We start from the raw sequence: 21471 nt of genomic DNA on the forward strand, positions 1-21471 counted from the left end.
ATTTTATAATTACTTGGATTAATTAATAAAGTTTACTTTAGCTTTCCCATTAGGTACTGTAGCTCACGAAAGCTTATGCTCAGATAAATTTGTTAGTCTCTAAGGCACCACAAGTACTCCTTTTCTATTTAGCAAGTGTTTCCCAACAGATCTAGTTGGGTTTTGACTCCTGTTATAGACTTCTCTTTGGGAGACTATGATCGATATGAAAATACAGTGATTCAAAACAGCCTCTTTGAAACAAAGTATTATTTACGTAACCTCAGGCATGTACCAAACAGAGAGGAAAGGGTTAAAACAACAAAAGGTCTATACACATATTATCTTACCTAAACCTTAGTCTTTCCTTGTAAGCTTAAATAGGTCCCACTTGTCCCAGGTACTTCCAACATTGGAGCTGGGTGAGGCAGACTTCATCCCTGGAGTCTCTGCCTCAGTCTGACCCTCAATCACTGTCTCCCCACTCTGAAATCAGCTTTTTTTATCCATCTCAAAGTTACTTTGTCTTCTGTGGGACTCCTGAACCTAGTCAATCCAGTTTAAGCATCTCACTAGGGAGGCCAGAGGTAGACTTCCAGCAGTGGATTTGTCCATTAAACACTGGCAATTGAGTCATAGTCATTGTCTCCCTTCCTGGGGATCTATAAAACCATCCAGGACTGAGTTAGCTCACAAAAGCTTATGCTCAAATAAATTTGTTAGTCTCTAAGGTGCCACAGATACTCCTTTTCTTTTTTGCGGATACAGACTAACACGGCTGCTACTCTGAAATATTTCCTTCTGTGTAAGAGACAGCATGATACTGCTCATGTAGACAGAGACACACTATATATATATATATATATTTTAAATATTGATATCTCCCACACTCTTCTGAAGACTAAAATAGGTAGAAATCTACATACAGCAGATGAGGATCTGCTCCACAGTTTCTGCATTCTGGAAATAAATAATTTAATATTTATTTGAAACATATACAAAAAGTTCTAATCCTGCAAAGACTTATATATGTGAGTAGTCTCACTGGTGCCAATGGGACTACTTACATGCTTTAAATTAAGCATGAGAGTAATTATTTGTGGGACTGGGGCCTTAATCTGTAAATGCCTGATTCTCAGAGTTGCCGAGCATCTATTGCTCCCATTGATTTAACAGGAGTTGTGGATACTCAGCACTTCTTGGGATCAAGACATAAACTTTTGACTCTGATATTTTGCATGGTTGAGCATGAGCAATTCATACCATACTCTAATTGCTTCCCCCTCTGTATATATATGAAAGAAAGAATTTTTTAACACTTTAATCCTATACTTTGGAAAGTCTTGCATATAGCTTTCACAATAACATTTCATAATAAATGAAATAATATTCCTTCCAAATGAATTTCCGCAATAAACTGTTAGTAAGCTACAAAACCTCATATACAAGCCTTTACGATTTCTGGATAATTCCGCCAATCTAGCTCTATAGAGAAGACCTTTTTATCCCTCCCTCTCTCTCTCTCTCTTTAAGCCTCCATATTGCTATTGTTTCTCACCAGCTCCAAATTCTGTTCCCTAAGAATGTAAATACATAAAAAATACAATCTGTCTGCATCCAAACCGAACCTTACTATGTTCAGAAACCCAATACTGGCTTCAGTTAGACTACTCATGTGAAAAAGCACTACTGGATTGGGTTCAGGCTAATTAATCAGAGTCATCAGTCATAACTGTTAATAGAAAAAACCTCTGCATTAATTTTAATTACTGCCTTTGACATTTCTAAACAGGAAATGGCAAATGACAAAAGGCCAGTAAGTGCTCATGTACCTTGCAATCCAACTTTTGGGGCACCACAAAGAAATAATGAATTCTTAACTTCATCAACGTCTTCATGTCATAAGAGTGTACAAACTACGGTAGTGAAGCGGTTTGTGAATAAAGTCATCACATCTTCTTCCCACTTATATCATTTGCCAAGGTAAGATTTTTAATTTGGTATTTTGTGATATGTTGCAAAGAATATAATTGAGCAAAATAACTTTATTAGCAACAGTTTAAAGCTGAAAATAGAGGTAATTTTAAAATATAATTTCATGGTTGCACAGTAACATTTACTGTTAGTTTCTTTTAATCAATCTGAAAAGTGCCTCAGAACATTGCAGATATGCAGCAATGTTTTAGCTATAGCTCACTCTGAGCTATCTAAATTTGAGTTTATCTAGATTTTTAATCATCTCAAAATTAGTGATTTGTGGCATTGAAGCCTTAAAAACAAAGGCCTCCTCTTCTTCAGATTTTCAAATTTTTTCATTTGGTTAGATATTAGTCCTTCTCCTGGAATTCCCCAGCCATGCGGGGAACAGGAATGCCAAGCCAGGACCCTAGTAGTCAATTTAAGTCATTATAGCAATACAAATTATGTAAATATACAAACATGATTAAAGATACAAGATGTTGCACGTGTATATTTAAGGGGCAAATCCTTATGTGTCATACAAGCCATGCAAAGGCATAAGATGGCATAAGGCACCACCCTTACTTCCCTATTTGGGCTACCCATCCTGTGGGTAGCTGCAGGGGGATGGGGCCACTGTATCCTTGGTTCTGCCTCCCCCATCATGCAGCAAGTGTACCTGTAACAGGTTTAAATCTGGTGCAGTTTATTTTTTCCCTTAATAAAAGGGAAAATTGGGAGATTGGAGCTCTTGGAATCACAATCAACTTTGTGGTCCACTCCTGATGCCCTATCCCTCAAGCAGAATGGAGCCCTTCTCCTACACACCTTAGGAAATCAAAGAAAGTCCTCTTCTACAAGCTTTAGGAGCTCTGCAACTTACCTTACAAGATGCATAGTGAATGAAGCAAGTATTCATGTACTCATTAACTAATGGGTTTGTGCATTTACTGTAAGTACACATTTTTGTTTCTTGGAAGATTATTTAATTGTAAGAAAGTTTATCCTTGGCTCACTAACAAACAAAGTTTTATGCTTCTTTCTAAGCTCCTACTGTTTTGCAGAGAACAGAGGTTGGAGACAATATGCTGTATTTTAACAAGATGTGAACAAAACTTGATAATTTTAACACAGTACACCTGGCATAGGGCTAATCCTACAACAGAAGTAAGCATTTTTTATTAAAACAAACATATTAATTATCTGATAGTTTATACTAGGGCTATTGATTAATCGCAGTTAACTCAAGCAATAACTCAAACAAATGAATTGCAGGTACAAAAAATTAATTGCAATTAATCGCAGTTTTAATCGCACTGTTAAACAAAAGAATACCAATTGAAATTTCTTTAATATTTTGGATGTTTTTCTACATTTTCATATATAATGTATTCTGTGTTGTAACTGAAATGAAAGTGTATATTATTTTTGATTACAAATATTTGCACTGTAAAAATGATAAACAAAAGAAATAGTATTTTTCAGTGCACCTCATACAAGTACTATAGTGCAATCTTTGTCATGAAAGTGCAACTTACAAATGTAGATTTATTTTTGTTACATAACTGCACTCAAAAACAAAACAATGTAAAACTTCAGAGCCTACAAGTCTACTCAGTCCTACTTCTTGTACAGTCAATCGCTCAGACAAACAAGTTTGTTTACATTTGCAAGAGATAATGCTGTCCACTTCTTGTTTACAATGTCACCTGAAAGTGAGAACAGGTATTTGCATGGCACTTTTGTAGCTGGCATTGCAAGGTATTTACATGCCAGATATGCTAAACATTCATATGCCCCTTCATCCTTCGGCCACCATTCCAGTGGACATGCTTCCATGCTGATGACGCTCATTAAAAAAAATAATGCATTAATTAAATTTGTGACTGAACTCCTTGGGGGGCAATGGTATGTCCCCTGCTCTGTATTACCCGCATTTTGCCATATATTTCATGTTATAGCAGCCTCAGATGATGACCCCCCACATGTTGTTCATTTTAAGAACACTTTCGCTGCAGATTTGACAAAACGCAAAGAAGGTACCAATGTGAGATTTCTAAAGATAGCTACAACACTCAACCCAAGGTTTAAGAATCTGAAGTGCCTTCCAAAATCTGAGAGGGATGAGCAGTGGAGCATGCTTTCAGAAGTCTTAAATGAGCAACACTCGGATGCAGAAACTACAGAACTATTAGAATTCTTTGAGAGGGTCAACAACCAAGTGGACCAAGGGGATCCAGTGGATATAGTGTACTTAGATTTCCAGAAAGCCTTTGACAAGGTCCCTCACCAAAGTTACGTAAATTAAGTTGTCATGGGATAAGAGGGAAGATCCTTTCATGGATTGAGAAATAGTTAAAAGACAGGGAACAAAGGGTAGGAATAAATAGTAAATTTTCAGAATGGAGAGGGGTAACTAGTGGTGTTCCCCAATGATCAGTCTCGGACCAATCCTATTCTACTTATTCATAAATGATCTGGAGAAAGGGGTAAACAGTGAGGTGGCAAAGTTTGCAGATGATACTAAACTGCTCAAGATAGTTAAAACCAAAGCAGACTGTGAAGAACTTTAAAAAGATCTCACAAAACTAAGTGATTGGGCAACAAAATGGCAAATGAAATTTAATGTGGATAAATGTAAAGTAATGCACATTGGAAAAAATAACCCCAACTATACATACAATATAATGGGGGCTAATTTAGCTACAACTAATCAGACTCAAATTTCTTTGAGTCATTGTGGATAGTTCTCTGAAGACGTCCACGCAGTGTGCAGCGGCCATCAAAAAAGCAAACGGGATGTTAGGAATCAGTAAAAAAGTGATAGAGAATAAGATGGAGACTATCTTATTGCCCTTATATAAATCCATGGTATGCCCACATCTTGAATACTGCGTGCAGATGTGGTCCCCTCATCTCAAAAAATATATACTGGCATTAGAAAAGGTTCAGAAAAGGGCAACTAAAATGATTGGGGGTTTGGAACAGGTCCCATATGAGGAGAGATCAAAGAGGCTCAGATTTTTTAGCTTGGAAAAGAGGAGACTAAGGGGGTGATATGATAGAGGTATATAAAATCATGAGTGGTGTGGAGAAAGTGAATAAGGAAAAGTTATTTACTGGTTCCCATAATATAGGAACTAGGGGCCAACAAATGAAATTAATGGGCAGCAGGTTTAAAACAAATAAAAGGAAGTTCTTCACTCAGCGCACAGTCAACCTGTGGAACTCCTTGCCTGAGGAGGTTTTGAAGGCTAGGACTATAACAGGGTTTAAAAGAGAACTGGATAAATTCATAAATTAAGTCTATTAATGGCTGTTAGCCACGATGGGTAAGGAATGGTGTCCCTAGCCTCTGTTTGTCAGAGGGTGGAGATGGATGGCTGGAGAGAGATCACTTGATCATTACCTGTTAGGTTCACTCCTTCTGGGGCACCTGGCATTGGCCACTGTCGGTAGACAGGATACTGGGCTGGATGGACCTTTGGTCTGACCCAGTATGGCCATTCTTATGTTCTTATGCGACGCCGGTTACAACAGTGCCATGCGAATGCCTGTTCTCACTTTCAGGTGATATTGTAAACAAGAAGCGGGCAGTATTATCTCCTGCAAAAGTAAACAAACTTGTTTGTCTGAGTGATTGGCTGAACAAGAAGTAGGACTGAGTGGACTTGCAGCCTCTAAAATTTTACATTTTTTTAATGCAATCTTTTTGTACATAATTCTACATTTGGCAGTTCAACTTCCATGATAAAGAGATTGCATTACAGTACTTGTATGAGGTGAATTTAAAAATACTATTTCTTTTGTTTTTTACAGTGCAAATATTTGTAATCAAAAATAAATATAAAGTAAGCACGGTACACTTTGTATTCTGTGTTGTAATTGAAATCAGTATATTTGAAAATGTAGAAAGCATCCAAAAATGTTTATATAAATGCTATTCTATTATTGTTTAACAGTGCAATTAATCTCAATTAATTTTTTTAATCACTTGGACAGCCCTAGTTTATACACTTATCATGATATTGTCTCAGTGCTTCAGGAGAGGAACAGGTGATACGATATACTTAAGTCACTTAGCCCAGTTAGTGGTTCCTACATTGTTTCCTGTTGTTTTATTTCCAAAGAGTTTATAATCTAACTAGGTAAAAAACAAAGTTTTGAGGAAATGGTTGTAACATAAAAGCATTGATTGCCTTTGAATTGGGGGGTTATGTTTGGCATCTCTCTTTGAATATCCATAGTTTAATTTTTAAATAAAATTTGTGTTTACATTACATTGTAAGCAAAATAAACTTCCCCCCTACTTGCTTATTTTAAACCCCTGCCCCTTGTTCTCTCCTACTTGTTTCTATAAGATGCTCTCCACTGTGGAGCCCATTCCTCACAATGTACCCCATGCCAGTAGTACCTTTTTCTTTCTTCTCACCACGTCTCTAGTGTAGCTAAAGTATGGCTTGATTTATATTCATAGTTGCCTACATAACCAACACTGAAAACTTAAATTTGGACCATGGGTGGCCTACATGCAGCAGCTCTTGCAAATAAGCTAAAAGGAAAGCCTCCTCTACCTGGCTGATTTAGTAACAGCTGTGCTGATCCTATTTTGTTAGAGATGGTTCTTATTGCATTCCTTCCTCTGTCTCAAATATGGGGAGTCTTTCGTTTGGACTGGGAGGGAAAAGAAAATCCTGGGGCCCCTTTATAATTTGTGTCGTAACTTTCTTGTTCATTGAAATTGGACATAGTGTTATCACAACAGTATTATGATGATGTCAGTGCAAACCTCTTGCAGAAAAAATGTCAGACCAAAATAGAATGAAATAATGGGAGTACAATCAATGGAGAGTACATTACAGTATCAACTCAAAATGATAAAGGTATAAATCCACTAGGATGGCATGGTCTGTCAATACAAAGTTATACTAATGCAGTTATTTGCAGTAGACAATTAGGTGGCAAAACAAAATAATATCAGTGCAAGTCTATATAAACATGTATATGATGCCTGGAGGAAGATAGGTTAGCAATGTGAACTTCCGTTATAGCTAAGTCTCAATACTTTCATTATTTAAATGTTTTATGCGGATAAATATTTAGAGAGATATAAACTAGCTTGGCATCTAGATTGTACTAGTTGCAGTTAGTCCAACAAGAAGTTTAACTACTATTAAAATAGTAATAAGATATAGTTTAGCTTAAAATACAATTAATATTAAAATAAATCACTATATCTCTTGAGCAAGGTTTTAAGTGCTCCAAAAATATAAAGCAAGAAATATATGCTTGTCAAATATACAGTATAAATAAATAATTTAGGTGAAAATGGATGACTAGATATAACAAAAAGACGACCAAATAATGAAGGGCTAAAGAGTGGTTGTTACATTTGATGTACTTCATTGTATATTGTAAGTAATTGCTATCCATAAAAATTCTGTGGCTTCTGTATAAGAAAAAGGAGACAATTTGACAGGCAACACTGGTACTAAGCGACAGCAAGTACAAATCCTTGGCAACTGTCATTACCCTGCTGTTGAATTCACATCCAAAACTGTGTGATAACTTCGACCTGCATACTTGTTATTGAATCAGGGTCTGTCAAAGTAGCCACATTTTCCACTTATGAATAGGATTGTTAGCCTCATGTAGATTTAGGTCTTAGAAAACTCAAAACTGTGTAGAATGCTTTCTTTTACTTAAAAGAATACTATTGTTTTGTGCTTAAATAATAAAAATATGTTGAAGTGTATCCTGGTTAAATTTTCATGGATAGTTTGAAAAATCTCTTTGAAAAATTTACAGTAAAATAAAACTTCTATGTTGTATCTAAATTAATTTAAAGTGTATGAATTAGAGATTAGAATAATTTCCTTTTATAATAACTACAAACCTCTCTCTAAAAACTTCCTCAATATAATCACACAAAGAAGCAATTCTAGAACTGCTAGTAAATATGCAATAAAAATTTTAGGCCTCAATACACATAGGGTTTGGGATTCTTTTGTTTCTTTCATTTAAGCATCTTCAGTGTGTCCTATTGCTTTAATTCTTGGCCACTTTTTTTCTCAATATTAAACCCAACAGTAGGAGCCCTACACAAGCATGTTTCCTTGTGCCACAAACATGGGATGACAACCTTTTGGCTCGATTTAACATGGATCTGAACAGGAATTTTGCCTTAATAAGGAGTGAAGAATCATACATTTTACCATGACACTGAATGTCATTTCACAGATCACATGACAAAGTCTCTGAAAAAAATAGTGTAGTTTTTCCAGGAGTTAACATGATGTGGTCAGACATGCTTCAGCGCAGGATCTGGTGGGGAGCCCTGAGCCCCTCCAGGGTGGACAAGGCAAGGAGGTATGTGAATAGGGAGGTGGCCAAATTCCTTTGGACAATAGGAAGGATAGTAATTTCACATCTTAGCATAGTATATGGGGCAGCAGAGTTGTTTCGGGAGGATGGGGTTCACCTGTCTGACTTAGGTGCCATCATTTTTTTACCAACTGATATAAAAGATGGCATTAGGAGATGTCTGGAAACCTGACTGGGTGTGGGGAGGAGACAGCCAAGCTAATTGCTGACGCCTCCTTGTGGCAGATGTCCAGTGCAGGTACTCCGTAGGGAAAGTATACAGTGACTGGATAAATGGCTTGGAAAAGGACTTAAAAAGAGGTGTTCATTAAAGGAGCAAATGGGGGGCAGTTGGGCACTCCTATGATTGGTATGGCAGGGAGCCAACCCCCCATTCTTATAGCCCACCTTAAGCCTCCTAAAAGGCAGGGGTGGAGGGTGAGTTCCTGGCAATGGATTTACTGGAGGCTCTGGGAGGCAAAAAGAGGGGGAGCTGGTGGCAGCCCCTCACCACGGGTATGGAAAAAGAGGGGGAACTGGTAAAAGCCCCCCAGGTTACTATGGAATAAACATGGGGGTTACCTGCACTGTACACTTATCTACCGGGTAGTCCCAGACATCTAATAATATAAGTTGCAGCCTGATTAAACCATGTCAAATGTCTCCTGTCCTTCTTTCGGCATATCCAGACAATGAACCCAAACTATAGGAGCACTACACAAGCATGTTTCCTTGTGCCACAAACATGGTATTACAACCTTTTGGCTCAATTTAACATTGATCTGAACAGGAATTTTGCCTTAATGAGTGAAAACCCATTGTTTCATGTTCTCTGTGTATATAAATCTCCCCATTGTATTTTCCACTGAATGCATCTGATGAAGTGAGCTGTAGCTCACGAAAGCTTATGCTCAAATTAATTTGTTAGTCTCTAAGGTGCCACAAGTCCTCCTTTTCTTTTTGCGGATACAGACTAACACAGCTGCTACTCTGAAACCTGACATTTTACCATGGCACTTAATGTCATTTCACAAATCACATGACAAAGTCTCTAAAAAAAATAGTGTAGTTTTTCACTACAGGCTGAGCTCTTCACCCTATATTAGGTCTCCAATGAACTGTGTGCTAGGGTTGTGTTCAGACTAGCATTTTCTTAACATGTCCCAACATTGCACTACCTCAAGTATAAGTCTGCTGTTGGTAGCAAATGTGGTACTAGAGTAGACTAACTGTTGGCATGTTAACCATCTATAGATTGCACCCCAGTTAAAATATGCGTGCTGTTGACCTACCTGTGTATACTAGTGCTCTTACACTAGTGTCCACTGGTGAAACTGAACAATGATGGTACCATGATGGAAAATTTTAAGAAAATACTAGTGTGTACAAAGGCTACAAGTCCTAAGTTAGTATCATACCTATTTTCCTTTAATAACGGTCTTATTCACCAGCAGATCATTTGTAATGTGGTATATGTGGTTGAAAAATATTTCTAAGAATTCATTAGTGGTAAATATTAAGTAACAATTCTTTACTAAAATAAATGACTCACTTGTTAGTTTATTTTTCAGAGGTAAAGCCAAGGCAGTTAATATTCAAACAAAATAATTGACTCTTCAGTAAGGAAAGTACCAAGGATTTTTTTCAGTAATAAGTAATGGGATCTAATAGATGTTATTGTAAAAAAGAAAACAAGATATTCTTCACTTTTCAAATGGCCCATAAGACAGCGGTGGAGGAAAATGGACATTTACAAGATATTCATGTCTTTTTTTGTCTCACTAATCAGAATTCAAAACACACCTCAATATGTTTATGGCCGGAGTGCTACATAGATTTTGTTCTTGATTTAACTGAAACTCTTAACATTAATTTAATCACAGTATTTTGATATATAATATTTGAATTGCTGTGTTAAAGATACTGCAAGACATGCAAAAAAAATCTTATAATTTGTGGGTGTGACATCACCAGGCTCTTGTAGTTCGTGGGAACAATGTGACACCCATGAATTATGAGAATCCGCAAGCTAGAGTGAGGAACTGACCATGTCAGACTCTTCTGTTGCTTCTGCTTGGCTGTTGATACTACTAAGACACCCTCCAGTCTTAAGAAAAAAGTGAATAAAAAATAAATTTTGATCTATATCTGGATATATATAATGCCAATCTTGTGGTGTATTACATCATTTATTTCTATGACATAAGTGTAATATTAGTCCCAAATTTAGACCTGTCTGTTGTTTATTCTCTATTTTTGTTCTTTAAAAAAAAATTTTTTGCCTTATGATTGTTAATTTTTTAATGTTATAAGTGAATTTATTGCATATTTTAAGTGAAGCAAGACTAGCAGTGGTCTGACTCAGGCATAAATCAGGTAGGTTCTGCAACCTGCCCCAGATATAGCTCTTTCAGTTTTCCTCAATCTTGACCTTCAGCAGTTCCTGCTACTCTAATTCTGGATCTCTCTTAAGCAGAGCTTAATTGAGTTAATTCGGCAATGGTTTTATGACATGCACAAGTGAGGACTAATATAAAACTATTCAAACACATTTTCACTAATGACTTGAACGAGAATTTGAATCTGGGTTTTCAGGGTTAGAGTTTAGTAGTGGAAGAAAGGACAGATTTCTTAATACAAAAACAAAACGAAAATCAAAACACACACAAAACTATTTTAAGGGAACACGAACAGGTTAAAAATCATTTGGAAATGTCTTTACTTTCGATTAGTAACATCTTAGATTGTTCAAGCAACACTTAAAACATTATTTACATTTTACTTGTTATATTGTTTGCCTATACTTAGAGAAATGGAAAAATAAACAATGAAAGTAAATTTGCAAGTTTTGCTTTTGTTTCTAGTCAATTTCACATTCAGGTACTCATTCACTGCCACAATTTTGCAATATTTGAATCACACACGGAGAGAAAAGTGTATTCATTTTACAAAAGGTTGATGTGTCTGTTGAGGGTTTTGGGTTTTTTTTTTTGTAATTGCAGGGAATATTTCTATCAGATTTTGTAAAACCTAATTTTTACTGAAACTACAGCTGGGATTTACAAAAGAGCTATAGGGATTGAGGTGCCTAATTCCTGCTGAATTTCTGCCTAGCTCCCTTTGAAAATCTCAGGCTACATTTAATGGAATCTCAGTTTACTTTTTCAATGGCCTGTTATTTTGTTTTATTATATCTAAGTTGAATAAAACAAAAGACTTTTGTAAGCTTAAAAATAGTTTTAAAGTAAATTGAAAATCTTATTTTCCTCCTTGAGATTTTGTCTTGGACTGTTTTCAAAATCTGCTAATTATTATGGCAATTTCTTGGTGCCTTAATGATTTGGTTTCTTTTTCTTCCAATTTTCAAGTGTACATTGACATTAAATAAGTTCACCCATGCTTGTCACTTATCAGGTTTTCCCAAGTCCCCGCAGATTCAATAATTACTTAAACTAAGCAAAAGGCCAGCATAAGAGGATATAATTTTATGTTTTCCTCTATATTTTTCTTTCAGAAAATGTATTTCCCCCTATGCAAAAACGGCAATTAAAAATACTGATGGAAAGCAAAACTCTAGACCGCCTGTGTTTGGCCCTAACATTCATCTGCAATCGGCAGTGGTATCAAGAAGGTCAGGACTTCAAGATTGTTCCACACATCAAACAAAATCAGTTCAGAGCAGTGATAGAATATCAGACCTAGGCAGCTACAAATCAAACAGTACAAACAATTTCTGCCTTATATCGCCATCCAAGAAAAACAGACCCGTCAGTGCTCCAGCAGGTCAGCTAAGGTAATCAAAGCTGTTCTATGTTGCTTTTAACTGTGACTGTTGATGCTGTTTCTCCTTTCAACAGAAATAATAATGATGATTCAATTGATACTCCAAAACATACAAATAAAAGACATTGCTAATTTTATTCATTTTTAAGACGTATTGCATTCTTTAAGATTTATTTATTTCTAGTGTCGTGTGTGTGCGTGCACATGCACATAATACATTTATATATGCAGCATATATATATATATATATACACAACATAAATTGCATCCATTAGCCCTCTGGGTATATTTTTATAATTTCACACAAAAAGCAGTTTAATAATAAATTGCAGTAATACCTCACTAAGAGTCAGACTCTAAATTCCTTACTCACATGGGTTAGCAGTTTCTCACACAATGACTTCTTGACTTTAATGAGACTACTTGTGTTAAGAACTGCCCACTAGTATAAATAAGGGATTAAAAATCTTATAGAACAAAAAGTCCTTTAACTATTACTTTCATTACAGAGCAAGAAACTTGGAAATTGTCAAATAGCTCTACTTTATGGTTATGTGCATAAAAGTACCGATTGTGTAAAGGTTCAATCTAGTGCCCATTAAAATTGTTTGAAAGATTTCCATTTAGTGGAGTTGAATCACATGCTTAGGCCTCAAACCTGCTCTGAGTTCTTTATCGTTGTACCTGTGCCCTTACACAGAGCTCAGTGCAGGATTGTGGCCTTAGATTACAAATGTTCTTGTTAAAACATGCAGCTTTCCTATAGCTATGCAATAGAAATTCTTTGTTTTCTAAGAAAAGCCTTACAGTGCAATAGCACTATAGATTATTTTTTTGTGGAATTACTCTTTTAAAAATAGTATTGAGAGTATTTTTTCTTTATTGGATGTTAGTGCATTACATTTTATTAGCTAATGGCATTGAATATATTTTGCATTCTGAAGAACAGAAACATTGACAGAAGGCCCCGTTATACAGTCTACAGTTAGAATTGCTGTCAAATTCTATGGGAATTTTGCCTGAGTGAGGGCTACAGCATTAGCTCTTAATTTTTGAACTAAGAGCAAATCATTAAGTTATATTGAATTATAAAGAAATTGAATTATGCACTGAAATAAATAATAATAAAAATATTGTTGATTTTTCTAGCACCAATTTTCTAATTTACAAAATTTAATCAAATGCTGATGGTATTGGAGACTCATTTTTAAAGATTGAAGAGATCTTTTTTGTTATTAAAGCCATAATAAAAAGGGCTTTGAAGATGCTGCATAACAACTTCATACTTGAGTTATAAAGGTCCTCTCTGAATGTGGTATATTACAAATAAAATATAATAAATATCAAAAATAAACTAAATATGTGATAGAAGGATATCAATCTAAATCTATTTTATTTAAAGGACTCCAATTTCCTTACATAGTATATTAAAAACTCAAGTATTATGATTTAAATATCTATAATGTGAGGAGTCATCAAGGGATTATATTAAAAATATTCATTTTACATAATTGTATATAAAAAGACCTTAGAAATAGATGCTTTAAACAAAATACAAATTAACTTTTTCTCTGGTCAAGCTAAATTGGTTTTATTTGCAACAGATGTACACAGTTCTCTTCGTCAAGACTCCAGCTGGCCCAGAAAGAATCTGAAGTGCCCCAAGTTATTAAATGCCAGCCAGGGGTAATCAAAGCAACAGCTTACAAGAATGGCACAAGAAGTATCTTTGCTAAAATTGCTGTACCATCCATTAAACTGGTAAATACTAATACAAAGTTTTCTTACATGCATTCACTGTATTTATAGTTTGTACTTTATACCATGAGGTAAAGAAAGAAGTTGCCTTTTATTTTAAAATGAGCTAATATTAAAATTATTCCTTTCCAGGATGTGTATAATATACATATATGATACACATAAAATTTGTGAATAATTAACGCATACTACCATATAAACACTGTTCAAGTAAATAGGAGCTACAGAGTGTAAAATGTTGAGTTCATTCATAACAAATTACAATATTGTGTGAGACTAAAAAGAAACAATAATAATTTTTGAAAATTCTTTGTAATGTTATGTTATCTACTGTGTTTTCATCATCCTGTTATCAGTTTACTGCCAGCAATGATTACAAAAAACCTAAGTTACGTATAGTGCAGTTACTATGGTTGGTAAATCATTTAAGCATGAATTTCTAATTTTTAGTCCTGATTCTTTCACTAAATGTTGGTCATGTTGTGAATATATTTTTCTGTTGTAATCCGTATTCCTTACCTCTTGCCTTCATTTAGCTGCTGGAGGAGTGCACTGAAAAACTGAATCTGAACATGGCTGCACGACGAGTGTTCTTGGCAGACGGCACTGAAGCACTAGAACCTAAAGACATACCCCATGATGCCGACATTTATATTTCAACTGGAGAGCCCTTTTTAGATCCATTCAAAAAAATTAAAGGTAAAAAAACAAAGAGTATATGGCTTAAGGGGTGCAATTAAAAATGTTTTTCACCCTGTCTTTTTGCATGGTTTAACAAAACTAATGTTTACTCATTTAGAGCTCAGTAAGAGGATAATGTGCTTAATGAAAGAAAAATCTACTGACAGCCATGTTTATTGCCCTTCATTAGCATTGGTGCTTAATTTAATATAGATCTGAATAGACATTAGGGAGCCTGCAGGAGGTTAAATGGTGAAAATATAATAAATTATATCAGAGATTATTGAATTTACTCTTTAGTTTCAGTGACACCCAACAGACACAATTCATTAGGTTTATTACACTAGGAAGAAAATAGTTCAGCATTTCAGATTGCATTTATTAATTTAGTCATTTGACCTTTACGAAAAATCATTAAAATAATTATTGGGCTGTTTATACAACAAGGTGGAATATTTACCCTCACATGTACCCTCAGATGTGAATGTTTTGTTATTTTAAAATTGTTCATTACAAACATTAAAGCTTCCCCACTCCATTTCATCCCTTTTTCAGTACAATCATCAAATGATATTTGTACACACACACACACACACACAATGCTGTTTCTGACTCATTTACTTTTGAAATTTGGATGTAAATATTGTTTTCATTCATATTTTAAGATGATGGAGTACATTCTGGGATTTTTACAATGAATTCTAATGACGTTTTACAAAATTAACTTAAATAGTGTTCTGTATCAAAGTCACAACACTCCTACGAAATACTTTCTATTAAATCATCAAAACAGATGGCAGTTATGATAAGCTAACAATGTTAGTTAGAATAAAAATTAGCTAGCTAAATTATTACAAAAAGCCAGATGACTGATTGGGAAATTTTATGTTTGTTAAGGATCAACCTGTGTAACCAGTGTACCATTCCAACAAGAGACAAAAATTAAATGCTTTTTTTTTTTTGGATTATAAAAATACTTAAAAAAAAAAGTTTTTACAGCTGGCATAAACTTGTGGTGCCTAAAAGTGCAATGCAGTGCATTTAACAATGGATAAATAAATACATTTTATAAAAGCATTTAACTAATGTGTATGTTTTATATTTCTTTGCTCTGAGCATTTTTAGCCTTTTCTTATGTACTTATATTTTCTTTCTCTCTTTTTTAAAGCACCGATGGTTTATTTTTTCCAGTATCTTTGAAAATTACTTTTGTTACCTTGAAAGAGCAGTTTCTAGCACAAATATTTTTACTGCTAAGTGAAAAATTTCAGGACAACAGTAGCTTGTAATTTTTACAGAAAGTTGTTGCTTTAGTATAATGTTAGTTTAACCTAGAAGTGGTAATTCTCTTATATAAATAGATACTACAGTGATGAGTATTATAGAAATGTCAATGAATACATACAAATATTGACTAGTAGTTACTCTATGACTTAAGTTGTATAAATATGTCTTTTATTTTTATTTCCATGGAGCTATTCATGAGTGATTAAAGTATTTAGATTTTAGTCCGCCAACTGAGCTGTATCACATAAATACATTCACCTCTTGCTTCCATAAAAACTTCACAAATTATATTTATGATAAGATATTCCTATCTCCTACATCATCAATTATGCACTTGATATGGTGTTACAGATAATATGAAAATCACCCTGAATATGATTACAATCCATTGACTACAATTTATTTAATTAACAGTCCATGCATACAATAAGAGAGAGACAAATCTTAATATTTTTTCTATCAAGTATGTAGCATAGTCACACCAATACACTTTAAGATTTAATAAGAAGGGTTTTACTGTTTCATTAAACAATAATATTAAATAAATACTATTGTCTCATATCATAGGAGATACTGAAATGAAGCTAATATTATTGTAATATTTTTATACAGCTGTTGCTATAGTTTATTATAAAATCTTCAGGGTATTGATACTTTTATTATAGTTTTTCCATGCACATGACTTGTTAAGAGTGGATTTTCAAATTCATTAAGCAATTCTCTCTCTCTCTCAAGCCAAATTAAAAAAAAACACTTCTATGCTTTGTCTGCATATCTTTGGCAGTGTTTCACTGTGACATGCACTGCTGTTCTTTTAGCACCAAAATGTTGGCACACATTACTGAAAATTTCATACCATCCCTTGCTGGATCAGCAAGCTTAACCTACCAAAATCTGGTGTTGTGCAATGGTTTTTGACTGATAATCAATCTTTTTACTGCTCGACAGTTGTTGCTGGGACACAGACTAGAGCAGGTGGCAGATGTGTCTTGTCTTTTGAGAAAAGAAAGAGTAGGTGAGCTTGGGCACAGAGTAACATATTGTGTGTCCATTACAAGGGCTGCATGAGGGTAAATATAACAGGAAAAAGTCACCAATATAAATAGAAACTCCACCAATAGCATCAAATAGGCCTTTTTACAGTCTGGGTTACAAGTTTAATAATATTGCCAAACTAAAATAAATAATTCAAAAGCATTCCCTGTACTGGGTCACCAGAATTCCGGTTAAAATTTGCCTTTAAAATTTTATATATTCCATAATCATCTTTGTTTATGCTTTTATTATATGTGTAGAATGCATGTCAAAAGTATCTTATAAAAGTACAAATAGCTACAGTATGTGGGAGGAAATTAATATGTTCTGTAGGGTGCTCTTCCCCTAGCCCCAGAAGCTTGTCAAAAAGCACCATCTAAAAGGTCGGGGAAAAAATTGGCTTGACTGCATAATGTTGCTTATCACAAGACTTGAGTTGCTAACACATAGACAACAAGAACATACATGAGCAGTAAATTCTTTCTGCACAGGAATAGAAGCCCAATGATGTATTCTTAGAGCCTAATCCTGCAAATATTTATACTTTTGCACAATCTTATTGTAATCAATGAAACTACTTATATGTGTAAAGTTACTTACACACATAAGTGCTTGCAGCATTGATGCCTTCATTTGAAATCTGTATTTCAGATACTGGGTCAAGCATACGCTCTGGCATAACTTTAAGTGGTACATCTTAGATATCACTGTGATTCATATAGTATAAATTACCTGAAAAGAATAGAACTCCCACTGACATCCATGCATTTGGGCCTGTTCACATCAGCCTTGAATTTTGTCCACTATTTCTTTGGATTTGTTCAGCCTTTTAACTTCCTATCATAGTGATTGGGGAATAATACTTAAATTGATTATAAAGGAAAGTGAATAAAGATTCAGATATACGTTCACTTGCACAATACAATTTAGACCCTCAGCTAAAAATGAAGAATAAAAAAAATTGCTGTATTTTATTTTTATTTAATATTTATGTTAAAGGCTCCAGTCAGTAATGAGGCCCAATTTTTAGAGGTGTTTAACAAATACGAAGGTAGACACCATCTCTTCCTCTCAGTCATACAAAGACAGCTTTGGAACTATTCACAGGGTACAGAGTTAGGCATAAGCATAAGTCTTTATAGGATGAGGGCTTAAGATTTAATGCTCTGTACCAGGGTGTTTTCTTGTTGTAATTTACATATACTGAAAAGCACTGAACTTATTTAATTAGGAGTTTAACTGGAATTCTAAAGCAGATGTATAACTGAGCACCTATTTGCCACACATTTTAAGAATTTGTTTCTTAAAGAAATTGTGAATTCTTTTCAGTCATTCTGTTCACTGCTTTTTGTTTCTGCTGAAAGCTTTTATTATACCCCGAAGTCTCTGCAAATGAATGACAGCTCCTTCCAGATGTCCACAATGTGCTGCTTTCTTTAATTGACTCCAGATTCTTTCTATTGATTTAAATCAAGTGACTGTGATGCGCAAGGCACAATCACTTGATTATCTTTTCTTCAGAAAAGTTTGTGTATGTTTTGGTGTATACTATACGTCATTGTAATATATTCTCTTCCAAGATTCCTCTCCTATTCAATAATTTGTATTGCTTGGCTGTGTTGGCTATCTCCTTTGCTTGGGGCTCATAGTTACCCATGGTGGAAGTACAGGGATTTTATTTAGGTGATCAGTTTCAGCCTTAGGGCAAGTCTACACTAGAAGTGCTACATCGGTGCGACGGGAGAGCTCTCTCCCGTTGGCATAATTACTCCACCTCCACTAGAGGTGGAAGCTATGTCGGTGGGATAGTGTATCCTATTGACATAGTGCCAGCGTGGACAGAACTTAGGTCACTGTAAGTTGCATCACTCAGGGGGATGTCTTTTCACACCCCTGAGTGACATAAATTAGATTGACTTAAACAGTAGTATAGGCCTGCCCTTAGGCTGCAAACATGCATGTGCTTAACTTTACTACTATGAGTATGAAGCTATTCATAGTAATAAAGTTAAGCAAGTGCTTCTGTGTTTGCTGGGTTAGGGCCTAAGTTACTGCTGCAGGCATAAGAGTAGCTCATCATACAGTGCACATAAGATATCAATGAAACACTGCTTGACAACCTTTCCCAAGAAGACACCACTTTCATCCTACTTAACAGTAGCAGCCAGGCTTTACAGGTGATCTCAATGCAGTGTTATGTGATTTCTAAGGTCCTATATACACTGTAGAAACAATCTTAATGCGGAAGAACAGATTCTAACAAATTATAGAACCTATATCAACAGGGCCTTAGCTTGAGGGGTCCCTCACAGGAAGTGACTGACTGACATTCTGAGCATGCTCAGAATAGTCTCCTCATTCTGCACACTCAAAGGACAAATGAGTTCTTCAGCTCCATGCTAGAAGCTTCATCAAGCATGTGCTGACATATGAACACTCTGTTGCCCTGTGACACATGAGGGATGGGAGTTTGAGAACGGAGTCAGGGGACCCCAGTAGAGAACTTTCTCTAGGCTTTCCAAACCAAATTAGGATGGTGTCCCAGCAAAGGTTTGGGGAGTATTTCTTCAGGCTTTCCCTCTGCAGGTGGTGGTGTAACAGCAGGAAGCTTTCTCTATCTATGAGTGATGAGGTGCCAGCTGGGAGGACTTCAGCAGTTATCCTGTAAGAATTGTAGCCTTAATAGGGGACTTTCTCCAGCCTCCCTCATCCCCTTGGCTGAAAGTGCCACAGTGGATTGTGGAGAGGGACTTTCACCAGGTTTTCCTCCTCCAGGTGATAGTATCCCAAAAGAGGGAGGCAACTTTTCCGGGTATACATTTCATGAGTCTTCAGGATCCCTTAATGTGTTTGAATCAGCCTTGGCTGGGGCATCCAGTTATAACCCTGTAGCCTTCAAGAGTTAAAATATTGTTTGGTTTTGCAGGGTAGATAAGATTAGAGAGTGTATTAATCATGTTCCCAAATAGTGCTGAAATCCTGCTAAAGACCAAGGTTATAGAACAATTCAAGAGCATGCTTCAGTCTCATTTAAACTGCAAGACAGAACTATGTAATTTTAATAGCTATTTATTTAGGAAGTATAAATTTTTTTACAACACATCACTGACCATCATCATCATCACTCTTTCATCCCTAGCCCTACACTTGCTTCCCTCTTACACAGGAGAAGTAGCATCAGTCCAGTGGAGACTGCTGTTTCCTCTGCACATTCCCTTGCACAGGTGTAATAGGCAGTTCATAGTTGAACCTACTGTAATTACTGGGATGCAAAAGGAATGTATGCTAAGTTTCCAGTGGCATTCTCTCCACAATAGACCTATAGCCCAGAGTGAGGAAGCAGTTGTGTACACGGTTTGTCAGAGAAAGAGACACATATTACATCCACGCTTCTTAAGTGCAGGGGGCGCTCAGGTATTATAGTGATGGGCACCATGTGGGAACTTAGATAAATAGATCTAAGATATGTATTATCTGGGAGATGGAGGTTATGGAGCCAGGGCCGTCCCTAGCTATTCTGGGGACCTACGCAGCCCCCCCCGCTGGGGGGGGGAGGCCTCTCCGGGGGAGGGAGCAAGGGGGATGGCCCCAGTCCTCCATGGGGGTGGGCTGTCTTGGGGGGCAGAGGGAAACCACCCCCCAGCACTCACCGGTGGCGTGGCTGGGGCCAGGTCGCTGCACTTCGTGCCGCCAGTGAGTGCAGGCACAGCCCTGCTGCAGAGCTCAGGGAAGTGGGGGCAGGGCTGGGGCAGAGCAGGGGTGGGAAGAGGCGGGGCTGTGGCAGGGAAGGGGTGGGGCAGGAAGAGCCGAAGCAGGGCCAAAATTCCTGGTGCCCTAAGCAGCTGCATAGTTTGCGTATGGGTAAGTATGGCCCTGTATGGAAGCCTAATCTGAAGCCTGAGTGACTAAAGTTAGGCTACCAAATCCATATGTGAAATTTCTGAGTCCCCAGAGCTCCCAATCATTTCAATGGGATTGTGGGTGCTCAGCACTACTGCAAATCTGGCCACTTTTATTTCACTACCTAATTTAAGGCACCCAGGTTTTAAAATTTTAGCCTCAGGCCTCAATATTGCCATTTACAATGCATAAGAGGTCCCCTGTACCAGTGTAGAATCCCACTGACGTTCAGGGGTGCTATATATGGCTGCAAAGGTCAGCCTGCATATTGTAAATTGTAAGATTGGGCATCTAGTTTCTTAATTGTTTCCAGATAAACAATGTCCATGTTTAACTCATGTATTAATCTGTGTGAAAGATTTGGCCTTTGAAGGGTTTATAAAGACTGCTGGAATAGTAGGGAAGGATGACTGCTCTTTGCATAATCATACTGTATTTGGGATGTCTAAAATCCAATCAGTTAGATCTGGAGGCCCTATCAAGCAAAGCAGTTAAACACATACTTTAAAAACAAAAATAATTTAATGGATTTCCATGAGATTACTCATATACTTAAAATTAAGCATGTGTGTAAGTGGTCAGCTGGGTCAGGGCCTTGGATAGGCTGCCTGATATTGTTTGATGAAATTTGAAATTGCCAGTCCATTGTTATCAAATGAAAATTCATATTTAATTTTTCTTTTTTCCCTCTCCTTAAATAAATCTGCAGATATGTCTCCAGAGATT

At 36.2% G+C, this 21471-nt stretch overlaps 2 protein-coding genes across 10 annotated transcripts in view; one reads left to right on the plus strand and one right to left on the minus strand.

The window, feature by feature from the left end:
- The window catches only part of DNAJC24 (DnaJ heat shock protein family (Hsp40) member C24), a 170091-nt gene extending 155675 nt beyond the window's left edge, over positions 1 to 14416 (minus strand). For all 3 annotated transcript variants that reach the window (XM_073347781.1, XM_073347780.1, XM_073347776.1), the window contains exon 1: positions 14362 to 14416. In XM_073347781.1, coding sequence (XP_073203882.1) covers positions 14362 to 14374 — 13 coding nt within the window. In that variant the 5' untranslated portion in view covers positions 14375 to 14416. The remainder of the gene's footprint in view (positions 1 to 14361) is intronic.
- The window catches only part of DCDC1 (doublecortin domain containing 1), a 420020-nt gene that overhangs the window by 40285 nt on the left and 358264 nt on the right, over positions 1 to 21471 (plus strand). For all 7 annotated transcript variants that reach the window (XM_073347762.1, XM_073347765.1, XM_073347767.1 and 4 more), the window contains exons 2-5: positions 1772 to 1962; positions 11816 to 12094; positions 13689 to 13845; positions 14379 to 14541. In XM_073347762.1, coding sequence (XP_073203863.1) covers positions 1772 to 1962; positions 11816 to 12094; positions 13689 to 13845; positions 14379 to 14541 — 790 coding nt within the window. The remainder of the gene's footprint in view (positions 1 to 1771; positions 1963 to 11815; positions 12095 to 13688; positions 13846 to 14378; positions 14542 to 21471) is intronic.

The sequence above is a fragment of the Lepidochelys kempii genome, chromosome 6 (assembly GCF_965140265.1).
Source record: "Lepidochelys kempii isolate rLepKem1 chromosome 6, rLepKem1.hap2, whole genome shotgun sequence".
NCBI classification, from domain to species: Eukaryota; Metazoa; Chordata; order Testudines; family Cheloniidae; genus Lepidochelys; species Lepidochelys kempii.